The sequence below is a fragment of the Aythya marila genome (assembly GCF_965140915.1).
Source record: "Aythya marila genome assembly, chromosome: 1".
NCBI lineage: Eukaryota > Metazoa > Chordata > Aves > Anseriformes > Anatidae > Aythya > Aythya marila.
In genome coordinates, this window is record NC_139042.1 from 726,261 (window position 1) to 749,283 (window position 23,023).

General features: G+C 54.9%; 3 protein-coding genes across 5 annotated transcripts; 1 reads left to right on the top strand and 2 right to left on the bottom strand.

Annotated features, from left to right (window-relative positions):
- Positions 1 to 1,246: 1,246 nt before the first annotated feature.
- LOC309891847 (ecto-ADP-ribosyltransferase 5-like) lies at positions 1,247 to 4,878 on the top strand. Of its 3 annotated transcripts, none has more exons than XM_082784726.1 (5): positions 1,247 to 1,466; positions 1,866 to 1,950; positions 2,336 to 3,050; positions 3,162 to 3,194; positions 3,688 to 4,878. In XM_082784726.1, exons 2-5 carry the CDS (start codon positions 1,879 to 1,881, stop codon positions 3,714 to 3,716), a joined length of 849 nt encoding a protein of 282 aa, XP_082640852.1. In that variant the 5' UTR covers positions 1,247 to 1,466; positions 1,866 to 1,878; the 3' UTR covers positions 3,717 to 4,878. The 3 variants fall into 3 exon arrangements, with proteins under 3 accessions (XP_082640852.1, XP_082640851.1, XP_082640850.1); XM_082784725.1 differs by having other exon boundaries at positions 1,247 to 1,432; XM_082784724.1 differs by lacking the exon at positions 1,247 to 1,466 and having other exon boundaries at positions 1,730 to 1,950.
- Positions 4,879 to 5,533: 655 nt separating this feature from the next.
- On the bottom strand, positions 5,534 to 6,478 carry LOC309891779 (NAD(P)(+)--arginine ADP-ribosyltransferase 1-like; the record flags this gene model as incomplete). The annotated part of the gene is made up of 1 exon (XM_082784624.1): positions 5,534 to 6,478. One exon carries the CDS (start codon positions 6,476 to 6,478, stop codon positions 5,534 to 5,536), a length of 945 nt encoding a protein of 314 aa, XP_082640750.1.
- Positions 6,479 to 19,872: 13,394 nt separating this feature from the next.
- LOC309891780 (NAD(P)(+)--arginine ADP-ribosyltransferase 2-like) lies at positions 19,873 to 20,805 on the bottom strand (the record flags this gene model as incomplete). Its single annotated transcript, XM_082784625.1, has 1 exon — positions 19,873 to 20,805. The coding sequence occupies one exon, from the start codon at positions 20,803 to 20,805 to the stop codon at positions 19,873 to 19,875; it is 933 nt and encodes a 310-aa protein (XP_082640751.1).
- Between the last annotated feature and the right edge of the window lie 2,218 nt (positions 20,806 to 23,023).

A 23,023-nucleotide genomic window follows, 5' to 3' on the forward strand; every position in this document is an offset into this window, starting at 1 on the left:
TCCCCGGGCAGAGCCCCGGAGCCCAGCCCCGAGCCCTGCAGCCCCTGGGGGGCCGGGGTCAGCCCAGGCAGTGCTCACCCCATGTCCCGTCCCGGTGATGCCGTCCCCGCTGCTGCCTCCATCCGCAGGGAAGCTGCTGGGAACAGAGTGGGTGAATGGCCGGGAGCCCCCCCAGCTCAGCCCCCCGCCGGGGGTGCCAGTCCTCGGGGTGCCCGGTGCTGGTGGGGACCCACTCACCGCTCCGCTCCTTCTGCGGGGCTCTCCATGGCTGCCTCCGCTTCCTCAGCCTCCTCCAGTTCCTCTGCATCAGCCCCAAGTAGATGGGTGAGGGGGGGGCGGCAGCCCCCAGCACCCCCTGCCCCAAATTTTGTCACCTACCCGCAGCCGCCGCAGCCACAGCGCGGTGGACACCAGGCTCAGCCGCAGCAGCAGCGGCAGCAGCGGGAGTAGCTCGGATGGGGGGGGGATGCCAGGGCCCCCCATGGCTCCGGCAATGCCGCAGGTCCCCAGGCGGCGGGCACAGGCCTGTGGCACAGAGCCCCGAATTTCATGAGCCACGAGAAGGGCTCAGCGCCGATGCCAGCGGCTGGGAGAGGAGCCCCCAGCATGGGGATGGCACCACCGGCACCCACAGCATGTCCTGGGGCTGAGCACCCCCACCCCGTGAGCCCCCCATCCTGTGCCAGGGTGCTGCCCGCGCATGGGGGACGCTGCCCGTGGGTGCTGGGGTGCCACAGGAGGGGCGCAGCCTGCTTCTGACCCCACTTCTGCAGGGCTGCCCCCCCCACAGCCAGCCTTACCGAGCTCCCCAGCCCCCCCACGAGCCGGAGCCCACCGGGATGGTGCCACGGTGCGATGCCCACTGCCCGCTCCCACCCCTGCGGGGCCCCCGTTGGGGCACGGCGCGGTGCACACGCACCCCCCTTTGTGACACCACGCAGTTCTTCTCCCTCCTTCCAGCCCCAAACGCAGCTTGGATGCAGATGGGAGCCCCTCGATGCCGAACGCCGGGTCCAGCAGGAACCCACCCCATGTCCCCCCTGCCTCCTCCTGGTCTCCCCCCTAAGCCCTCCCAGGCTGTGGGGTGGCTGGGCCCGGGCTCATCCTGCAGCTGCTGGAAATTCCCTTCCGTGGGGTTTGGTTCCTGCACTGAGAAGCAGGGCGGTGGCAGCTGGGCAGGGCAGGCTGCAGGCACCATGTCGTGCAGAAAATGAAAGCAGGCGAGCAAGCAGCAGCTCCGGATCTGCCCCTTTCCTGTTTTCTGTTTTGCAGCTCCGGTTTCAGCCCTGGCCCTGCACAGGGCCCCCGGGGCCTGCTGGGCTGGGACACCCACCCGCAGGGACACCCCGTGGGCAGGGGCACCCACCCGCAGGGACATCACCGCCGGGAATGCCACCAGTACAGGGACACCACCAGGACAGGGACACCACTGGTATGGGGACACCACTGGGACAGGGACACCACTGGTATGGGAACACCTCCTGGGGCACCGGGACGGGAGCCTGGGGGCTGCTGCCTGCCCGGCTGGTGGGGAGCGAGGGCAGCTCTGCGGGACCCCAGGGGACTTGGGGGGTCCCCCCGGGCGGGTACAGCCCTGGGGCTGTCAGGGGGCCCTGTCCCCATGACGCAGGCAGGGCTGGCACCCCGGGGTGCCCCTCATCGCCTTGGGGGCTGCTCCCTGCCTGGGAAAGCCGCTGTCCCTCCTGAGCTAGGGGGATGCGGGGTGACCCTTATGGGATGTTTTTGCACCTGATGGCCGCCCTTGTCCCTGATGGTGAACGGCCCCACACGGGCACGTCCCAGGCTCTCCCTCCTGCAGCGCTCGGAGGCTCCTCCTGAGGCTTCCCCAACCCCTGTCCCCACAGAGCCGGAGGTGCCATGGGCCTGAGGATGATCCCGCAGCTGCGCTGGGCATGGCTGTGCCTCGGGGCCCTGCTGGCAGCCCCCTGGGTGAGTGGGGGCCCTGCAGTGCGGCACCCTCACCCCGCTGCCCTTGGTGCCAGTTCCACGCCATCCTGCTGCTTTTGCTTTTACTTCGCTTTGCTGCCGCTGTCCCCGTGCCAGGGCTCGCTGTGGGCTCTGCCCCAAGCCATGTGGGTGCTGCTCACCCTCCTGCTGCTTGCCTCTGCAAAGGTGATTTCTTGCATCCCTCCAGTTCCTGGGGAGCCCCAAGGAGCACAGTGCTCCGGCTCGGGCAGGGGCAGAGACCCACGGCAGGGCAGGGGAACGCTGTGGGATGTGTGGGCGCAGCTAACCCTGTGCATGGCATGCAGCACCTCGGGAGGGGGCTCCAGCACCCAGCGTGCACCCCACACAGCCCCGTTCCCTCGCGCAGGCGAGGACCCCGCAGTTCCTGATGGACATGAGCCACGACGCCTTTGATGACCAGTACGAGGGGTGCACGGAGGCGATGGAGGCGGTGGGGCCGGCGCTGCTGGCGCAGGAGCAGGCGCGGGGCAAGTCCAGGCTCTTCGGCAGGGTCTGGGCACGCGCCGGGGAGCGGTGGCAGCAGGTGAAGGGCTCGCTGGCTGCCCGCCTGCCCCCCGGCTTCAAGGATGAGTACGGCCAGGCCGTGATCGCCTACACGGACAACGGCCTGCACCACTTCTTCAACGCGGCCATGCAGGCAGCCGGGCGGTCGCGGGCTGCTTACAACGCCAGCTTCCCCTTCAAGGCACTGCACTTCTACCTGACCAGAGCCCTGCAGCTGCTGCGGGGTCCCTGCGAGGCCACCTATGGGACACCGGTGTACCGGGGCATCTCCCACACCCGTTACCAGCTGCAGGGCGCCAGCCCCTTCAGGTTCGGCTCCTTCGCCTCCTCCTCCTTCAGGAGGGAGCAGGCAGAGAGCTTTGGGCAGGACACGTTCCTCAGCATCCGCAGCTGCTTTGGGGTCCCCATCCACGCCTTCTCCTTGTACACGGAGGAGGAGGAGGTGCTGATCCCTGGCCACGAGATCTTCTGGGTCTTCCCGGACGAGGGCAGTCACCGCTTTGTCCTGCGGAGCACCAACAGGACCTGCAGCCACTTCAACTGCGCCTTCCTGGGGTGTGAGTAGGGGGCTCGGGCACCCCCAGCTGCTCCTGTGGCGTCATCCTGGTGCTGCACGGCCGGGGCTGCCGGGGCCAGCACTGACCCCAGCCCTTCTGCTTCCCCCCCAGACGAGAAGAGCCCGGAGTGCAGAGGCAGCACAGGTAGGAACCCCTGCAGGTGTCACAGAATCGTGGTATCATAGAACAGCTCGGGTTGGAAGGGACCTTAAAGACCATCCAGTTCCAACCCCCTGCCATGGGCAGGGACACCTCCCACCACACCAGGTTGTCCAGGGCCTCGTCCAACCTGGCCTTGAACACCTCCAGGGATGGGGCATCCACAGCTTCTCTGGGCAACCTGTGCCAGTGCCTCACCACCCTCTGAGTGAAGAATTTCCTCCTAACCTCTAATCTAAATCTTTCCTCTCTTAGTTTTTAAGCCACCCACCAACACAGCGTGCCCGTTAGGAGCAGCTAACTGCAGGGCTGCCTGCTGGGAGCCAGTTTAGACCTCTAACCGCATTTCGGGGTCTCTGTGCAGGGGAAGGGGCTCAGCCTCAGCAGGGTGGTTGCAGACCCCACAGCTGCAGGCAGTGCCTGTGCCACTGCTGCGGGGCTGAGCCAGCGAGCGGCTGACGAACCCATCTCTCTGCAGCTGGTCCCAGGCACAGAGAGGAGCTGTGAAGGGCAGTGCCCAGCTGGTGGCCTGGAGGAGAAAAGCCAGCGGCCATGCAGAGAGCGCCTCACCCGCCGTCCGTGGCACAGACTGCCTCATGCACCTCTGGGCCCAGTGACACCAGTGCCAGGGCTGGTCTGCTGGGGCTCACTCCGGACCGTGCTCACAGCAGGGCTCGGCAGCACCCGGCACCAAGCAGCACCCAGCCCCCAGGACAGGGGAAGCTTTGTACCACTTCCACACTATTTTGCATTTTTCCAGCTTCCCATTTTTAGCAACTTCGCAGCCAGACGAGGCTTGCACCCTCACCTGGACCCAGCCCCAAAACCTCCACAGGTGGTTCCACGTCTCGCAGACTGCTGGCAATGAAACTTCAGACCGAGGCAGGGATTTGACCACTTGTAGTGGATTTATGAGGCAAAATTTTGGTAGTGGGGGAACATAGGGGTGGCTTCTGTGAGTAGAATCCAGAATCTGCCCCACGTTAGATAAAGGCCAAACTGCTGGCCAGAGCCAGTCCAATAAGTGATATTGTTTGTGCCTCCGTGAGAACATATTTAAGAACAGGAAAACCAAAACTGCCGCACAACAGTAGATGGAGAGAGGAGTGAGAAGCAGCCCTGCAGCCCCCAAGGTCAGTGCAGCAGGAGGCAGGAGGTGCTCCATCAACCAGAGCACAAGTTCCCCTGCGGCCTGTGGAGCGGCCCCTGGTGGAGCAGGCTGTCCCCCTGCACCCATGGGTCCCACCCGGAGCAGATCTCCACGCTGCAGCCCCCCCATGGGTGGAGGAGCCCCCGGTGGAGCAGGTGGATGGGGTCTGGGGGGAGCTGCCGCCCACCTGTGGGGCCCCGTGCTGGAGCAGTTTGGGACTGGGGGATGGACCCCGTGGGACGGAGCCGTGTGGGAGCAGTTCTTGAAGCCCCTGAAGGATCAGTTTGGGAAGGACGGCATCCATGGGAGGGACCCCACGGGGAGCAGGGGCACAGAGGGACCGTGAGGGGTGGCAGGGATGAAGCGTCAGGGACTGACTGCAGCCCCCATTGCCCGTTCCCATGCACTGCTCGGGGGGGAGAAGGTGGAAGAGGTGGATGAGGGGAAGGTGTTGGAGTTTGGTTTTTTGTTTTCTAACTGCTCTCGCTTGTTAGTAATAGGCAATAAATGATAATCATCTTCCTACTCTGAGTCTATTTTGCTTGTTACGATAATGGTTGAGCGATCTCCCTGTCCTTATCTCAACCTCTCCTCCCTCTGGCGCTGCCACTGCCCCCGGCTCCTCCGGGCACTGTGGCCACCAGTCCCGCAGCCGGACCTAGGCCCCGCGCCGGCGGCAGCGCCGTGTTGTGGGCTGATCCCCGCAGGGCTGTTCTCTCGGGCACGCTGCGCTTGGGTCTGCCGTTACCTCAAGCCTTCGGGCCTCACACTGGGCACCAGAAGGCCTGCTGTGCTTGAAGCTACAGGCAGCTCAGCACCGCACAGCCGCTCGCTCCCCTCCTCCCCAGCAGGGCTGGGGAGAGAAGGGACACTTGGATCTGGCTGCAGGAGCTGGCACTGAGCTCACTCGCACACACAGAGGCCTCGCCAGGAGCTGGCACGTAGTCCTCTCAGCACGCGTACACATGGGAAAGGCTGCGAGTGTGCAAAGAGAAAAGCTTTAATGAGAAAATGCGACGATAGGACACACAAAGACTGACCGGCCCTTTTATACCCCAAACAAACCCCTCAGCAGGTCCTCCTGCTCCTCCTTCTCTACACACGGCCATGCCTCCACACAGCAGCTCCACGTTATTTCAGGCTCCCCAGGCTTCCCAAGCCAGAGGTGTTGCCTTCACCACAAGGCTCCCCTTCCCCTCACAGAGCCGGTGGCACGGGGTCCCCGTTCCTCTGCAGCCATGGCTGGAGGAGCGCGGGGAGCACGGCGGCGCCTCCCCAGGGCTGAGCCCATCTCCTGGGGGCACCCACCCTGCTGCCTGCCATTACCATTCACCAGTGCACAGTTGTAGTTGCTGCACACACCATGGGAGTGGAGATGAATGATGCTTCTGCTGGAGTAACTGGTGAGTTTGGTGACACTGAATACCTCATAGGGTGGGATGAGGACTTCTTCCTCCTCAGGGTAGAAGGAGAAGTTCTGGATGGGAACACCATAGCAGGTGTGCACAATGAATAAAGTGTCCTGGCCAAATCTCTTGGTAGCATTCTTCTTGATGGATGTGGAGGCGAACTGGCCAAAGCGGACGGTCTGATGGCGGCGGGCCGTAAAGCGGATGCCCCTGACACTGCGGTAGACATCGTAGCATCTGCGGCCCTGGGCTTTCCGCAGAGTGTGCAGGGCCTTGGTCAGGAGGAAATGCATTGTCTTGAAGGGGAAGTGTTGCAGGTAGTGCTCACGGGAGCGCCCACCCTCACGTACAGCTGCATTGAGCTGGCGGTACAGGCTTGTACAAGAAGTGTACGCCAGCACGGCCACAGCGTACTCCCGCCGCAGCACCTGCGGTTGGATGGAGTTGCCCCATTGCTCCCGCCACCTCTCCTCTGCTCTTCTCCAGGTCTTCGCGTACATGTCGTTTTCAAACTCGGTGCCGTTCACTATTTTAAGCTCCTCTTCCATCTCGCATCTGCAGCCCCAGTACTGGTCATCGAAGGAGTTCTGGGCCATGTCCATCGCCACCTCAATGATGGGGCCTAGGTCTTGCTCACGGGTGCTGCTGGCAGCCAAGGTGCCAGCCAAGGTGCCGGCCAGCAGCACCCAGCCCAGGCCGAGGTGCTCCATGTGCAGGAAGCTCCGGGGGTCCAGCCACAAGCGGGGATGCCCCAGGCAGCGCAGGACCCGGTCCTCTGCAACCGGCTGAGCTCAGCCGCTGAGTGCAGCAGTACAGGGCACGGGCGTCTGCTAGGGGGAGAGCGCAGGGTCGGAGAAGGCTGCAGGGAGAAGCAGAGCAGATGCATCAGGACCACCTCAAAAACCACCCATGGCCCCCCTGGCACCAGAGGGAAGCACCCGCAGTGTGTGTCCCCAGCCACGGCCACCTGGGTCTTCCCCACCCCGATACCGGCCCGGACTCCAGCCCAGCTACTTGCATCAAACACCGCAGACACCTGGGTTCCCCCGTGCAGCCCCGACATCCTCTGAGGCCGCAGCATTTGTGCCAGGAGTAGCCCTGGTGCTGCAGTGAGATGTTACCTCTGCTCTGTTGCATGCAGGACCCACGGCTCGGCGCTGCTGCAGGGTGCGTGGAGCTGGCTGCTCTGCCTTTTTATAGCAACCCCCAGACAGTTTGTGTTCCAGCCCCCCATGACCACCCAGTTGCTGCTGGGCTGTTGCAAAAGGCTGCAGGGAAACCAACAGGAAATCGCCTTTTATCAGTTGCCCATGCTCTAGGGCGTGTGTGTGTGGGTCCCAGTCCCATGGGTGCTGAGAGGTGAGGCGCAGGCTCTGCAGCCCTCAGTGCAGAGGAGCTCCGGCAGGAGCAGACACTGGCTTGTCCTGGTTTTGGCTGGGATAGAGTTGCTTTTCATCACCGTAGCTGGTGTGGGGCTTTGGTTTTAGGATGAGAATGGTGCTGATAACACACTGATGGCTTAGATGGTGCTGAGCAGTGCTGACACAGAGCCAAGGACTTCTGTGCTTCTCACACTGTGGCGGGGTTGGCTGAGGGGCTGCCATTGCTCAGGGACAGGCTGGGCATGGGTCAGAGGGTGGTGAGCAATTGTTTTGTGCATTACTTTCTTCAGTTTTCTTGCTTGCTCATTTTCTGTCTTTCTTTCTCATTAAACTGTCTTTCTCTCAGCCTGCCAGTCTGTGCACTTTTACTCTTGTCAGCTCTCTCCCCTTCCCCTGGTGGGGAGGTGACTGAGGACGTGGCTGTGCGGTGCTGAGGTGCTGAGCTCTCTGCTGCATTACACCACAGCGGTGCTTTTAGCACCTAGGGTGAGTCCGGAAGGTACCCGAGATACTGTGAGAGATCCACAGACCTGAGCAGACAATGCTAGATGGGACAAACTGCTTTAGAATTCGTGCCCATGGTACATTTGTTTAGCAGCCCCTGGTTGCAATGCTGATTTATTTGCTCTCCAGGTTGCCTTGTGTAAGCCCTCTCCTGCTGCGTATGCTCCCCGTGCTGCCATCAGCACCTCCGAGGGCTGCTTGAAGGCTGCTGGGGGCAGCTGGCTGTGCCTTCCCCAGCCTGGTGTGCGTGGGGTGTGCGGCTGCATTCACCAGCAAACTTTAGGCTGGACCAACCAGCCAGTACATGGGCCAAGTGCATGGGCCAAGCCCCAGCATGTTGCAGTGATTTGTGTCTCTTTGGAATTGCCAGGGTGATGACACACCTTTTTGAAGCATTCTGCCTGCTTCTTAGGATTCTGCAGTTTTTCACGGGTGAATATCCAAAGCACTGCAGGTGCCCACTGCTCTAGATGCCTGTTAAAGGACAAGGACCGCTCTCTCACTCCCCCTCCTTAGATGAGGAGGGGAAGAAGTAAAGCAAAGAACAACACATGGGTTGAGATAAGGATATTTTAATTAAAGGGAAATAATAATAATAATAATAATTAAATATTATTATGAACTAAACAATTTAACTAAAGGGAAAAAAAAAAAAGGAAAGGGGAAAACGTAGGGGTAAAGGAAAAAAAAAAGGGGGGGGAGGAAAACAAACAAATAAAACAAATGAAGGCTGTGTGGAAGTGCAGAAGAAAGAAATTACTCTCTACTTCCCACAAATGAGCGATGCTTGACCACGTCCTTGAAGCAGGTCCTCAACGCATGGAGCCGGTGTTGAGGAGGAGGACCGACGTTTTCACGAGAGCCCACCACTCCCACTCCCCTCTTCTTCTTGTTCCCACCTTTTATTGCTGAGTGTGACACCACATGGTATGGAATGTCCCTTTGGTTGGTTTAGGTCAGCTGCCCTGGGGATGTTTCTCTTCTCACTTTTTGCCCACCCCCTAGGAGGGTTAGAGAGAGACCCGATGCTGTGCCACTGCTGCTCAGCAGTAGACACAACCCTGGTGTGATCCCACTGCTGTTCCAGCTCCAAGTACAGAGCACAGCACTGCTTGGGCTACTGCAGGGAAAGTTAACATCCCAGCCAGACCCAGTACATCCTCCACCCCTTATTCCATAACATTTGTGTCACACTCAGATCCCCATACAAGTATTCTCATCATTATTCCTTGTCCTTTAACAGGACAAGGATTTAACAGGACAGGATTAATAGGCAGGTGTATCTTTTCATTCCATAGGTCTTTCTTGGAAAATGTTCATAAGAACTGTTGATGATTAGGTCTTCATCTGCCAAAGTGGCCACTCAAGGCAGGCGGAGTTGGATGTCTGGATGCCAGCACCAGCTTAGCTCAAGTCCTTGTTGCACCGCCCGGCTCCTTGCAAAGTTGACCTGTCGTTGATCCTACAGCGTCTTCCTACAACATATAACTTAGATAGCAGATTAGTTTTCTCTCAAGGTCAAATCTCCTTGAGGCACACACTTGATGTCCCCATTCTTTTGCATGACCCACCAGGTATACTCCGGTCCTCGGGCGAAGACAATCCCATGAGTGGGTTTGCCTTTTCCCAAGGCAGGAGCAACCCACACTGCCTACATCCACCTTCCTACATGCACTACGGGGACTTTAGCTCCTTTCACTGTGTGTAGGGGTTTTGTTTCGGCAGGACCAGCACGGCTGTCAGACCCCCTATTGTTAACTAGCCAAGTGGCTTCTGGTAGATCTATGTCCCCTTGTTTCCAAGTCCCAGCCCCCAATGCTCGTAACATAGTCTTTAACAGTCCATTGTACCTCTCAACCTTCCCAGAAGCTTGTGGGTGATAAGGGATGTGGTATACCCACTCAACACCATGCCTCTTGGCCCAGGAGGTAACAAGATTGTTTCGGAAATGACTCACATTGTCAGACTCAATTCTCTCTGGTGTACCATGATGCCACAATACTTGTCTTTCCAGGCCCAAGACAGTGTTTCGGGCCGTGGCATGGTTTACAGGGTATGTTTCCAGCCACCCAGTAGTTGCTTCTGACACGGTGAGTATGCACTGTTTGCCTTGGCGTGTTTGTGGGAGTGGTCCGATATAGTCAATTTGCCAGGCCTCACCATATATAAACCTTGTCCACCTCCCCCTGTTCCAGGGAGATTTTACCTTCGTGGCTTTCTCGATTGCAGCACAGATCTCACACTGATGGGTAACCTGTGTGATGGCCTCAATGGTCAGGTCCACCCCTCGATCACGAGCCCACCTGTATGTGGCTTCCCTCCCCAGATGTCCTGATGTTTCATGGGCCCATCGAGCTACAAACAGCTCACCCTTACGTTCCCAGTCTAGGTCCACCTGAGCCACTTCAATTTTCGAAGCTCGATCCACTTCTTTGTTGTTCTGATGTTCTTCAGTAGTGCGACTCTTGGGCATGTGGGCATCTACATGACGTACTTTAACGTCCAGGTTTTCTACCCGGGCAGCAATATCTTGCCACAGGGTAGCAGCCCAGATAGGTTTACCTCTGCGCTGCCAGTTGCTCTCTTTCCATTGCTGCAGCCACCCCCACAGAGCATTTGCCACCATCCATGAGTCAGTGTAGAGATACAGTACCGGCCATTTTTCTCTTTTGGCAATCTCTAGGGCTAGTTGTATGGCTTTTACTTCTGCATACTGACTCGACTCACCTTCTCCTTCCATGGCCTCCACAACTCGTCGTATGGGATTCCACACAGCAGCTTTCCATTTCCGATGTCTCCCTACCTCACGGCAGGATCCGTCAGTGAACACCACATACTGCTTTCTGCCTTCTGGCAACTCATTGTATGGTGGTGCTTCTTCAGCACGAGTTACCTCTTCTGTTGGCACTCCGAAATCTCTGCCTTCCAGCCAGTCCATAATCTCTTCCAGGATTCCTGGGCGATTAGGTTTTCCCATTCGAGCCCGCTGTGTAATTAACGCTATCCACTTACTCCACGTAGCATCAGTTGCATGGCGTGTAGTGGGAATTTTCTCTTTGAACATCCAACGTAACACAGGTAGCCGTGGTGCCAAGAGGAGCTGTGCTTCTGTACCCACATCTTCTGAAGCAGCTTGAACACCCTCATATGCTGTGAGTATCTCTTTTTCAGCTGGGGTGTAATTGGCTTCTGATCCTCGGTAGCCACGGCTCCAGAAACCCAGAGGTTGACCTCGAGTTTCTTCTGGGGTTTTCTGCCAGAGGCTCCAGGTGAGGCCATGCTCCCCAGCTGCAGTATAAAGTATGTTTTGCACAGATGGTCCAGAATGGGCATGCCCAAGGTCTACTGAACGAGCTATTTCTTGTTTGAGTTGTTCAAAGGTCTGTTGTTGCTTGGGGCCCCACTCGAAATAGTTTCTCTTTCGAGTCACTCGATATAGAGGACTCACAAGCTGAGTATAGCCTGGCACATGCATTCTCCAAAATCCCACAAGGCCTAGAAAAGCTTGCGTTTCTTTTTTGCCAGTTGGCGGAGACATTGTCATTATTTTATTGATCACATCCATCAGAATATGGTGACATCCATCCTGCTATTTTACCTCCAAGAACTGGATTTCCTGTGCAGGCCCCTTGACCTTACTCTGTTTAATGGCAAAACCAGATTTCAGGAGAATTTTGGAATTTGGATTACTTTCTTCCCTTTCTCAAAAACTTCTGCTGTGTTCCCCACACGAGGATGTCATCAACGTACTGCAGGTGCTCAAGAGCTCCCCTTTGTTCCAGTGCAGACTGGATCAGTCCATGGCAAATGGTAGGGCTGTGTTTCCACCCCTGGGGCAGTCGATTCCAGGTGTATAGGATGCCCCTCCAAGGGAAAGCAAACTGTGGCCTGCATGCTGCTGCCAAAGGGATGGAGAAAAATGCATTAGCAATATCAATTGTGGCGTACCACTTGGCTGCCTTTGACTCTAGTTCGTACTGGAGTTCCAGCATGTCCGGCACTGCAGCACTCACGGTGGCGTGACTTCATTCAGGCCTCGATAGTCCACTGTTAGCCTCCACTCGCCATTAGACTTTCGCACTGGCCATATGGGACTATTAAGGGGTGAGTGAGTCTTGCTGATTACTCCCTGACTCTCCAGTCGGTGAACCAACTCATGGATGGGAATCAGGGAGTCTCGGTTGGTGCCATATTGCTGTCGGTGCACCGTTGTAGTAGCAATTCGTACCTGTGCTCTTCAACCTTCAGCAATCCTACAACACAAGGGTCTTCTGAAAGGCCAGGCAGGGCAGACAGCTGCCTAATCTTCTCTGTGCTCAAAGCAGCTATGCCCTTAGCCAAAAGCCCTTAGGAGCCCCTCTTCTTGCTGCTGTATTTCCTTTCAGTTCACGTACCCGAGCAGCTAGGGTTGAGGTAGGTACACCATCCCATTTCTTCATATCCTCCCCACGGTCACTCAAATAAAACCAAAAGGTGCCACGTGGTGTGCATCTTGGGTACTCTCTCTCTTGAGCAGGCAAATGCTGATTCTTAGTGGCTGAAGCATCACTCCGTCTAGATGAGGGGGAATATGGGGAATATGCTCGTTCCACGAGGTGGTCAAGTCTTTCAGACAGTTTCTCCACAGCTGAGACACAGGACCATAGTGGAGCAGAGAGGTTGTCTTCATATTTTTGAAGCTGGCAGGACAGATTACACACTGTTGGTCCCATCCCCTCATCCCAGCTAAATACTGCCAGTGTACTGGCATGTGCTGGTGGTGCACTCTGCACAAATTTACGCCACATGGATGTTGTGCACTGGACTTCATCGGGATCTTGAGGTGTCTGGGCATTGTCCAAATCACTATAAATCATCTCCTGCACAGCTAATCCCCGCAGATGCTGGAGACCTTTATCCATAGTTGTCCACTTGCCTATGTGATATACAATATCTTCTTTATGGGGATATCTTTCTCTCACAGCTGCCAGGAGTCGTCTCCAGAGGCTGAGGACCTGTGCTCCTCTCCTAATTACTTAGTCCATTTCTCTAGAGAGGGATCCCAGCTGCTTGGCTTCATTGCCTTCTAATTGTAGGCTACTGGCCCCAGCATCCCAGCATCGAAGCAGCCAGGTGAGGATGTGTTCACCTGGGTGTCAGCCGTAATCCTTTCGTATTTCTCGCAACTCACTCAGCGATAGGGATCGAGTGGTTTCTGATTCCTTTATGATTTCCAGCTCTTTTTCCTGCTGTTTTTGTGATGGCTCTGCTTTAGAGGTGCCTGCCATTTCCCCTTTTCCCTCCTTCTTAGGAGAGCCTTCTTCCCTTACTAAACGAGCTGACCTCCGTTTCCATTGTTTTGACTTGACTATGGGGGCGACTGATACCATAGTTGGTTGGTCCTCTGGGTCAGCCACAGCATGTGTTATCTGGTCATCAGACTCAGAAACTTCCTCCCTCTCTTCAAGGTGCCGGATGATGTTAAATAGTGTTTGATGGGAGTAAGCCAGGACCCAGCACAATGCTGCAAGCTGTTGTTCTCCAGTGTTATCAGGGTCAGGACATACAACTCTCAAACATTCTACCAGGTTTTTAGGATTTTGCACTTGCTCAGGGGTGAAGTTCAAAACTATTGGAGGTGACACCCGTGACAAGTATCTGCCAACATCATCCCACACACCTTGCCACTCGCCACAAGACTGTTTCAAGACAGATTCCCAGGTAAGCTTTCTAAACAATCGACTAATCTTAGAGAGAAGAGGAAACCCGTTATTCAGAATTAGAAATAGCAATACATGGGTTACACATGGCTGTTCAAAATACTCCCAAACTGTGTTAATTAGCCCACTGTGAAAGAAGGGAAAGGTACCATTCCTGATATTATTAATAAACTGGTATCCAGATGAGGAAAGGAAGGCAGTGTAGTTCTGAATATTCCCTAAAAGATAGTTTCCATGAGACCCAAATGATAACAGCGCAGAGCCTGAATGCCAGATTAAACTCAAGGCCAGTGCTTGGCAGCACAGCGAATTAAAAAAAAATGAACACAGATTGTAGCACTTTGTCGGATCGGATATATAGGAGAAAGGAGACCATGACACGGATTGCATGACATATGATCAAACAAGCCATTATTAACAGGACACTGAACATGGTTACTAGCAAGTAAGTGTGTTAGTTGTACGCGCCTTAATCAATTCTATTGTTATCTCAACCCTTCGAGCCCCACGTTGGGTGCCAAAAAGGACTGTGGTGGTTTTACCGTGCTGGGTAGCTAAACACCACAACCGCTCTCTCACTTCCCCTCCTTAGATGAGGAGGGGAAGAAGTAAAGCAAAGAACAACTCACGGGTTGAGATAAGGATAACTTAATTAAAGGGAAATAATAATAATAATTAAAGAAAGATTATTATGAACTAAACAACTTAACTAAAGGGGGGGGAAAAAGAAAAAGGAAAGGGGAAAAGGGAAGGGGAAAAGAAAAAAAAAAAAAGAAAAGGAGGAAAACAAACAAATAAAACAAATGAAGGCTATGTGGAAGTGCAGAGGACAGAAATTACTCTCTACTTCCCACAAATGAGCGATGCTTGACCATGTCCTTGAAGCAGGGCCTCAACGCATGGAGCTGGTGTTTGGGAGGAGGACTGACGTTTTCCCAACTAGAGCCCACCCCTCCCCTCTTCTTCCTGTTCCCACCTTTTATTGCTGAGTGTGACACCACATGGTATGGAACATCCCTTTTTTTGGTTTAGGTCAGCTGCCCTGGGGATGTTTCTCTTCTCACTTTTTGCCCACCCTCTAGGAGGGTTAGAGAGAGGCCCAATGCTGTGCCACTGCTGCTCAGCAGCAGACACAACCCTGGTGTGATCCCACTGCTGTTCCAGCTCCAAGTACAGAGCACAGCACTGCGTGGACTGCTGCAGGGGAAGTTAACATCCCAGCCAGACCACATCCTTGCCACACTCCCTGCCACTCATAACCATCCTGCCTCGGGACAGGGGTCTGGGTGGCATTCTTAAGTAGTTGTTTAACCTTAAACAAAACCTGAAGTGCATTCAGGAGACATTACAATAAGAACATGCTGGTCTGAACATCCCAGGGACATTCAAATTTTGAGGAGCTACTGTAACTAGCCTGGGGGAGAAAGGGCAGGTGAAGGAGAAAGGGGGAGTGAGCAGGTGGGGAAAATATCTTCCCTTGTCCCCTTCACAGACTGTATCCCTGAAAAGAAAAGGTAAATGATGTAATTATTACTAGTTTCTGAGATATGGTTTCCAAAGTATGGAAGTGATGGCAATGCTGAGTACAAATACCAGATTACAGAATCCAACGTTAGGAATGTTTTAACAATTTGTGTCCATAAAGAACAGTCCTGTCTGCCTCTGGGCCCTGCACTGGCAATTTAATTCTTGAACCACAGATGCAGTGTGTCCCAGTCTCCCCTTCATTCTAGTCAATTTATCAAGTCTTCAGAAAATACTCCTCAAATTTATGAACCTGTTTGCTTTTGTTATTCCGGACTTCTATTTCTAACAGTTACAGCCTTTTTGCTGTCTTCTTCGAGATTAACTTAACACTGCTCTAGGTGTGACTGTCCCTGTGAATGGCTGGTGAAGAATGTTTTAATTACTGGTGAAGTGTCAATAAGAAAGCTATTTGTGTTTGTATGAAGTCTTTGATGTCTGGGGGTTTCAGAACAACTGATAACAACTAGTGACTATTATGGGATACTATGCAGGCCTCTGATATCTGGCCAGGTGGCCAAGAGATTAAGAAGAAGGAAAAAAAAAAGAACCTGAAGGACGGCTAGGAGACAAGACCTGCAGGGGATGTTCTAGAAACTTGATACGGTGCCAAGGGAGTACAACGGGGAAGGACGAGAAAAAAACTTGGAGAGGAAGACTACAAGCCTTCAGCATGAAAGACCCCTAGAGACCCCCAGAGGGACCAGCGGAGACTGATGCGCATGCTCTAGTAGGAGGGACTAGACCCCGGAAGCTAATTATAATAACCTATTTTTTTTAGAAGTAGTAATGAATGTATTAGTCTAGGAGCATAAAAATCAGCTACTTGATGTAACTGGTGTGCGTCCTGGTGGAGCGGAGACTCCCAGTGCACCCAGTGCTGTTTGCTTACCTCTATTCTTTTAATAAATCCTATTTTTTTATTTAATCCTATTTTGAAGAATGAGCCATTTCTAACACCCAGAACCATCTAGGTTGGAAGATCACCCAGCCCAACCTCTGACCTAACACTAACCAGTCCTCCACTAAACCATATCACTAAGCTCTACATCTAAACGTCTTTTAAAGACCTCCAAGGATGGTGACTCCACCACTTCCCTGGGCAGCCCGTTCCAATGTCTAACAACCCTTTCGGTAAAGAAGTTCTTCCTAATATCCAACCTAAACCTCCCCTGGCACAACTTTAGCCCGTTCCCCCTCGTCCTGTCACCAGGCACATGGGAGAACAGACCAACCCCACCTGGCTACAGCCTCCTTTAAGGTACCTGTAGTCTCATCCTTTAAGGTACCTATCAGTCTCATGAGCAGTAATTCTATCATGTCATAAGCCAGTGCTACACAGTAAGCAGCAAACTAACCTTAAACCAGCCCCCCAAAACAATAAACAGCACGACAGGGAACACATACAGTAAGTAATGTGCTATATAACTGAATTCAGAAAACAGGCACAGCAGACCTCAGATCAAAACAAAACAAAACAAAACAAAAACAAACAAACAAACAAAACAGCGCTATTAAGCTGATATAATGGTTACAATAATTTTGTTTTAACATGCTGTCATCACATCTGACACTATCTCGGCTCTTCGGGCCCCATCTTGGGTGTCAAAAGAACTGTTGTGGTTTAACCAGCACCACACAGACGCTCTTCCTCCTCACAGTGGGATGGGGGAGAGAATCGAGGAAAAAAAAAAAAAAAAGAAAAAAAAAAAAAAGTAAAAGCTTGTGAGTTGAGCTGAAGACAGTTTAATAGGACAGAAAAGAAAAAAAAAATAAGAAGAATAATCAAAATGGTAGTAAGATTAATAACACGTATAAAACACGTGATGCACAATGCAATTCCTCACCACCTTCTGATGGATGCCCAGTTTATCCCTGAGCAGCCTGAGCCCCCACCCCAGCTAGCCACCCCTATATATTGTCCAGCATGACCCCATATGGTGTGGGATACCCCTTTGGCCAGTTGGGGTCAGCTGCCCTGGGCCTGTCCCCTCCCAGCTCCTGCTGCACCCCCAGCCTGCCCGCTGGCAGGACAGAGCGGGAAGCTGAGACGTCCTTGGCTTAGTGAGAGCACTGCTCTGCAACAATTAAAACATCAGTGTCATATCAACAGTAGTCTCATCCTAAATCCCAAACACAGCACCATATCAGCTATGGTCTGCAGCCAAGGGAAGCACCTTCCCCTGTGTGAGCTGGGGGCTCATGCACTCACCCCTCATCCACAGACTCCTTGGGGGCACCAGCACAGACCCCCTGTCCGCCTGATGCCCTAGCCCAGCCCAAAACCCCTGCTGCTGGCTGGTTGGTGCAGCCTAAAGTTTGCTGGTGAATGCAGCCGCACACCCCACGCACACCAGGCTGGGGAAGGCACAGCCAGCTGCCCCCAGCAGCCTTCAAGCAGCCCTCGGAGGTGCTGATGGCAGCACGGGGAGCATACGCAGCAGGAGAGGGCTTACACAAGGCAACCTGGAGAGCAAATAAATCAGCATTGCAACCAGGGGCTGCTAACAAATGTACCATGGGCACGAATTCTAAAGCAGTTTGTCCCATCTAGCATTGTCTGCTCAGGTCTGTGGATCTCTCACAGTATCTCGGGTACCTTCCGGACTCACCCTAGGTGCTAAAAGCACCGCTGTGGTGTAATGCAGCAGAGAGCTCAGCACCTCAGCACCGCACAGCCACGTCCTCAGTCACCTCCCCACCGGGGGAAGGGGAGAGAGCTGACAAGAGTAACAGTGCACAGACTGGCAGGCTGAGAGAAAGACAGTTTAATGAGAAAGAAAGACAGAAAATAAGCAAGCAAGAAAACTGAAGAAAGTGATGCACAAAACAATTGCTCACCACCCTCTGACCCATGCCCAGCCTGTCCCTGAGCAACGGCAGCTCCTCCCGATTTAGTGTCATCCACAAACTTACTTAGTAAGCCTTCATGTGATACATCCAGGTCATTTATTAAAACAGTGACGAGAACTGGCCCCAAAACAGAGCCCCGGGGAACCCCACTAGTAACTGGCCGTCAGCCTGATGTACCTCTGAACCCTCTGCTTGCTATGACCAGTGACTGCCTTGTCCCTCAGGTGCTTTTCAATAACTCCTGGGATAATTTTCTCCATGATTTTTCCAGGCACTGAAATGAGACTGACAGGTCTGTCGTTACCAGGGTCTTCTCTCTCGCTCTTGCTGAAAACTGGAACCACATTTGCCATCTGCCAAGAGACCGGGATCTCTCTGGATTCCCAAGACCATTGGAAAGTAATTGAGAGAGGTTTTTCCTCCCAAACAACAGATATGTGTACTGGGGCCCTGCTTCCCAAGATGTGGCTGACCTTGCTTGCTGATGGGCAGTGGAGAGTAACTGCTTTCTCTTTGCTTCTGTGTGACTTGGCTTTTTTTTTTTTTTTTTTTTTTTCTTTTTCTTTTGCATTTCAATTATCCTTCTCTCAACCCCTTAGCCTTTTCTTTGGGCCATCCTTTCTGCCTCCCCTCTGTCTCTGAGGAGCAATGAGAGAGCAGTTGTGGTTTTTAGTTAGACATCAATGTGAAACCACGGCAGCCTTTTGGCATCCATTGAGAGGCTCAGGGGGTGGAGATGACAAGAAATTTGACCAGAGTGCTTCAGAGGAGCTTACAATGATCATATTTGTCGAACATATTTGTTGATTTGCTGCCCACAATGTTGTCTGGTTTGCTCTTAATAAATTTCAGTGTGATCCTGTGCCGTGTTCTCTCTTTTGCTATTTATCATATCTGATGGTTTGTTAAAAGCTGTGTGTTTGTTTGTTTGTTAGTTTTTCAGTTTGCTGTTCTGTGAATCTGTATTGGCAAGGTCTTGGTAGCGGGGGGCTGCTGAGGTAGCCTCTCTGATAAGGTCAGTGCAGCAGGAGGGCAGGAGGTGCTCCATGAACCAGAGCACAAGTTCCCCTGCGGCCTGTGGAGAGGCCCCTGGAGGAGCAGGCTGTCCCCCTGCACCCATGGGTCCCACACGGAGCAGATCTCCACGCTGCAGCCCCCCCATGGGTGGAGGAGCCCCCGGTGGAGCAGGTGGATGGGGTCTGGGGGGAGCTGCCGCCCACCTGTGGGGCCCCGTGCTGGAGCAGTTTGGGACTGGGGGATGGACCCCGTGGGACGGAGCCGTGTGGGAGCAGTTCTTGAAGGCCCTGAAGGATCAGTTTGGGAAGGACGGCATCCATGGGAGGGACCCCACGGGGAGCAGGGGCACAGAGGGACCGTGAGGGGCGGCGGGGATGAAGCCGCAGGGACTGACCGCAGCCCCCATTGCCCGTTCCCCTGCACTGCTCGCGGGGAGGAGGTGGAAGAGGTGGATGGGGGGAAGGTGTTGGAGTTTGGTTTTTTGTTTTCTAACTGCTCTCGCTTGTTAGTAATAGGCAATAAATGATACTCATCTTCCTACTCTGAGTCTGTTTCACTCATTACAATAATGGTTGAGCAACCTCCCTGCCCTTATCTCAGCGCCGTGTTGTGGGCTGATCCCCGCAGGGCTGTTCTCTCGGGCACGCTGCGCTTGGGTCTGCCGTTACCTCAAGCCTTCGGGCCTCGCACTGGGCACCAGAAGGCCTGCTGTGCTTGAAGCTACAGGCAGCTCAGCACCGCACAGCCGCTCGCTCCCCTCCTCCCCAGCAGGGCTGGGGAGAGAAGGGACACTTGGATCTGGCTGCAGGAGCTGGCACTGAGCTCACTCGCACACACAGAGGCCTCGCCAGGAGCTGGCACGTAGTCCTCTCAGCACGCGTACACATGGGAAAGGCTGCGAGTGTGCAAAGAGAAAAGCTTTAATGAGAAAATGCGACGATAGGACACACAAACACTGACCGGCCCTTTTATACCCCAAACAAACCCCTCAGCAGGCCCTCCTGCTCCTCCTTCTCTACACACGCCCATGCCTCCGCACAGCAGCTCCACGTTATTTCAAGCTCCCCGAGCTCCCCGAGCTCCCCACACGGAGGTGTTGCCTTCACCACGAGGCTCCCCTTCCCCTCACAGAGCCGGTGGCACGGGGCCCCCGTTCCTCTGCAGCCATGGCTGGAGGAGCGCGGGGAGCACGGCGGCGCCTGCCCAGGGCTGTGCCCTGTCCCCAGCCATCTCACGATGGTACCCACCCTGCTGGCTGCCCGTACTATTCAGCAGTGCACAGTTGTACTTGCTGCACACACCATGGGAGCGGAGATGGATGAAGTTTCTGTCTCTGTCACGTGTGAAGTTGGTGACCTTGAAGACCTCATAGGGTGGGATGAGGACTTCATCCTCACCAGGGTAGAAGGAGAAGTTCCAGATGGGAACACCGTAGCAGGTGTACACAAAGAAGAAGGTGTCCTGGCCAAAGTACTCAGCAACCTCCTTCTGGAGGGAGGCAGAGGCGAACTGGCCGAATCGGACGGTCTGGTTGATCTGGGCCGTAAAGTGGATGCCCCCGACGCCACGGTAGACGTTGTAGCATCTGCGGCCCTGGGCATTCCGCAGAGTGTGCAGGGCCTCAGTCAGGAGGAAATGCAGCGTCTTGAAGTGGAAGGATTGGAGGTAGTACCTGCGGGAGCTCCCACCCTTACACACGGCCTTGTTGAACTCGCTGTACAGGCATGTGTCAGCAGTGTACGCCAGCACGGCCACCGCGTACTCCCGCCGCAGCACCTGCGTGTGGTTGGAGTTGCCCCATTGCTTCCGCCACCTCTCGTCTGCTCTTCTCCAGGTGTCTGCATAGATCGGGTTTTTGAATTCGATGTGGTACAGTTTCTTCACCGCCGCCTCCATCTTGTAACTGCAACCCCGGTACTGGTCATCGAAGGAGTTCTGGGCCATGTCCATCCCCACCTCAATGATGGGGCCGAGGTCTTGCTCACAGGTGATTCTGATGGCCAAGGTGCCAGCCAAGGTGCCGGCCAGCAGCACCCAGCCCAGGCCAAGGTGCTCCATGTGCAGGAAGCTCCGGGGGTCCAGCCACGAGCGGGGATGCCCCAGGCAGCGCAGGACCCGGTCCTCTGCAACCGGCTGAGCTCAGCCGCTGAGTGCAGCAGTACAGGGCACGGGCGTCTGCTAGGGGGAGAGCGCAGAGTCGGAGAAGGCTGCAGGGAGAAGCAGAGCAGATGCATCAGGGTCACCTCCAAAGCCGCCCATGGCCCCCCTGGCACCAGAGGGAAGCACCCGCAGTGTGTGTCCCCAGCCACGGCCACCTGGGTCTTCCCCACCCTGATACCAGCCCAGACTCCAGCCCAGCTACTTGCATCAAACCCCGCAGACACCTGGGTTCCCCCGTGCAGCCCCGACATCCTCTGAGGCCGCAGCATTTGTGCCAGGAGTAGCCCTGGTGCTGCAGTGAGATGTTACCTCTGCTCTGTTGCATGCAGGACCCACGGCTCGGCGCTGCTGCAGGGTGCGTGGAGCTGGCTGCTCTGCCTTTTTATAGCAACCCCCAGACAGTTTGTGTTCCAGCCCCCCATGACCACCCAGTTGCTGCTGGGCTGTTGCAAAAGGCTGCAGGGAAACCAACAGGAAATCACCTTGTATCAGTTTCCCATGCTCTAGGGCGTGTGTGTGTGGGTCTCAGTCCCATGGGTGCTGAGAGGTGAGGCGCAGGCTCTGCAGCCCTCAGTGCAGAGGGGCTCCCGCAGCAGCGGACACTGGCTTGTCCTGGTTTTGGCTGGGATAGAGCTCCTTTTCATCACAGTAGCATGTGTGGGGCTTTGGTTTTAGGATGAGAATGGTGCTGATAACACACTGATGGCTTAGATGGTGCTGAGCAGTGCTGACACAGCCAAGGACTTCTGTGCTTCTCCCACTGCCCTGGCAGCGGGCAGGCTGGGGGTGCAGCAGGAGCTGGGAGGGGACAGGCCCAGGACAGCTGACCCCAACTGGCCAAAGGGGTATTCCACACCATATGGGGTCATGCTGAACAATATATAGGGGTAGCGCCCCCCCCCCCCCAATTCTCTCCCCCATCCCACTTGTGGGTGAGGAAGAGTGAATGTCTCTGTTGTTCTGAGCTGCTGGCCGGTTAAACCACAGCAGTCCTTTGATGTCCAGCATGGGGCTCAAAGGGTTGAGATAAGTACAGATATGACCACAGCGTGTTAAAACAAAATTGTTGTTTAACAATTGTAATTTGTAAGCCTTAGCTTCTCACACGGCTTGCTTAGAATGCAGAGGAACTCCCACTCGGACTGGGGACGAGGAAGACGACGAGGCAGGCTGCTCCAAAGTGGCGGGGCCATCAGAGGAACAGGAAGATGAAGAGGAAGGTATCATAAGAGCATCAGGAACTACCCGATGCCTATTCCAGCATGAGCTATGAGATAGGCGAAAAGATGTCAGTCGTTGTCCAGGTGAGCACCTTGTCACCTGGCTGCTCTGGTGCTGGGACAGCGGAGCCATGGTCTGCAATTAGAGGGCAGGGAAGCCAGGCAGCTGGGATCCCTCTCCAGGGAAGGGGGCATTCTGGAGTTGTCTTGTGTCAGGTGTGAAGGGAAGGTGTGCGTTCAAGGAGGATCCCAGAACCACAGAATCACGGAATTGTAGGGGTTGGAGGTGACCTCAGGAGATCATCGGGTCCAACCCCCTGCCAAATCAGTTATCTAGAGCAGGCTGCCCAGGTAGGCGTCCAGACAGGGACAGGCCTTGAATATCCCCAGAGAAGGAGACCCCGCAACCTCCCTGGGCAGCCTGTCCCAGTGCTCCATCACCCTCACCGTGAAGAATCACAGAATTTCAAGGTTGGAAGAGACCTCAAGATCATCGAGTCCAACCTCTACCTAATGCTAACAGTCCCCACTAAACCATATCCCTAAGCTCTACATCTAAACGTCTTTTAAAGACCTCCAGGGATGGTGACTCCACCACTTCCCTGGGCAGCCCGTTCCAATGCCTCACAACCCTTTCGGTAAAGAAGTTCTTCCTAACATCCAACCTAAAACTCCCCTGGCACAACTTTAGCCCATTCCCCCTCGTCCTGTCACCAGGCACGTGGGAGAACAGGCCAACCCCCACCTCACTACAGCCTCCTTTAAGGTACCTGTAGAAAGCAATAAGGTCGCCCCTGAGCCTCCTCTTCTTCAGGCTGAACAAACCCAGCTCCCTCAGCTGCTACTCGTAGGACTTATTCTCCAGGCCCCTCACCAGCTTCGTCGCCCTTCTCTGG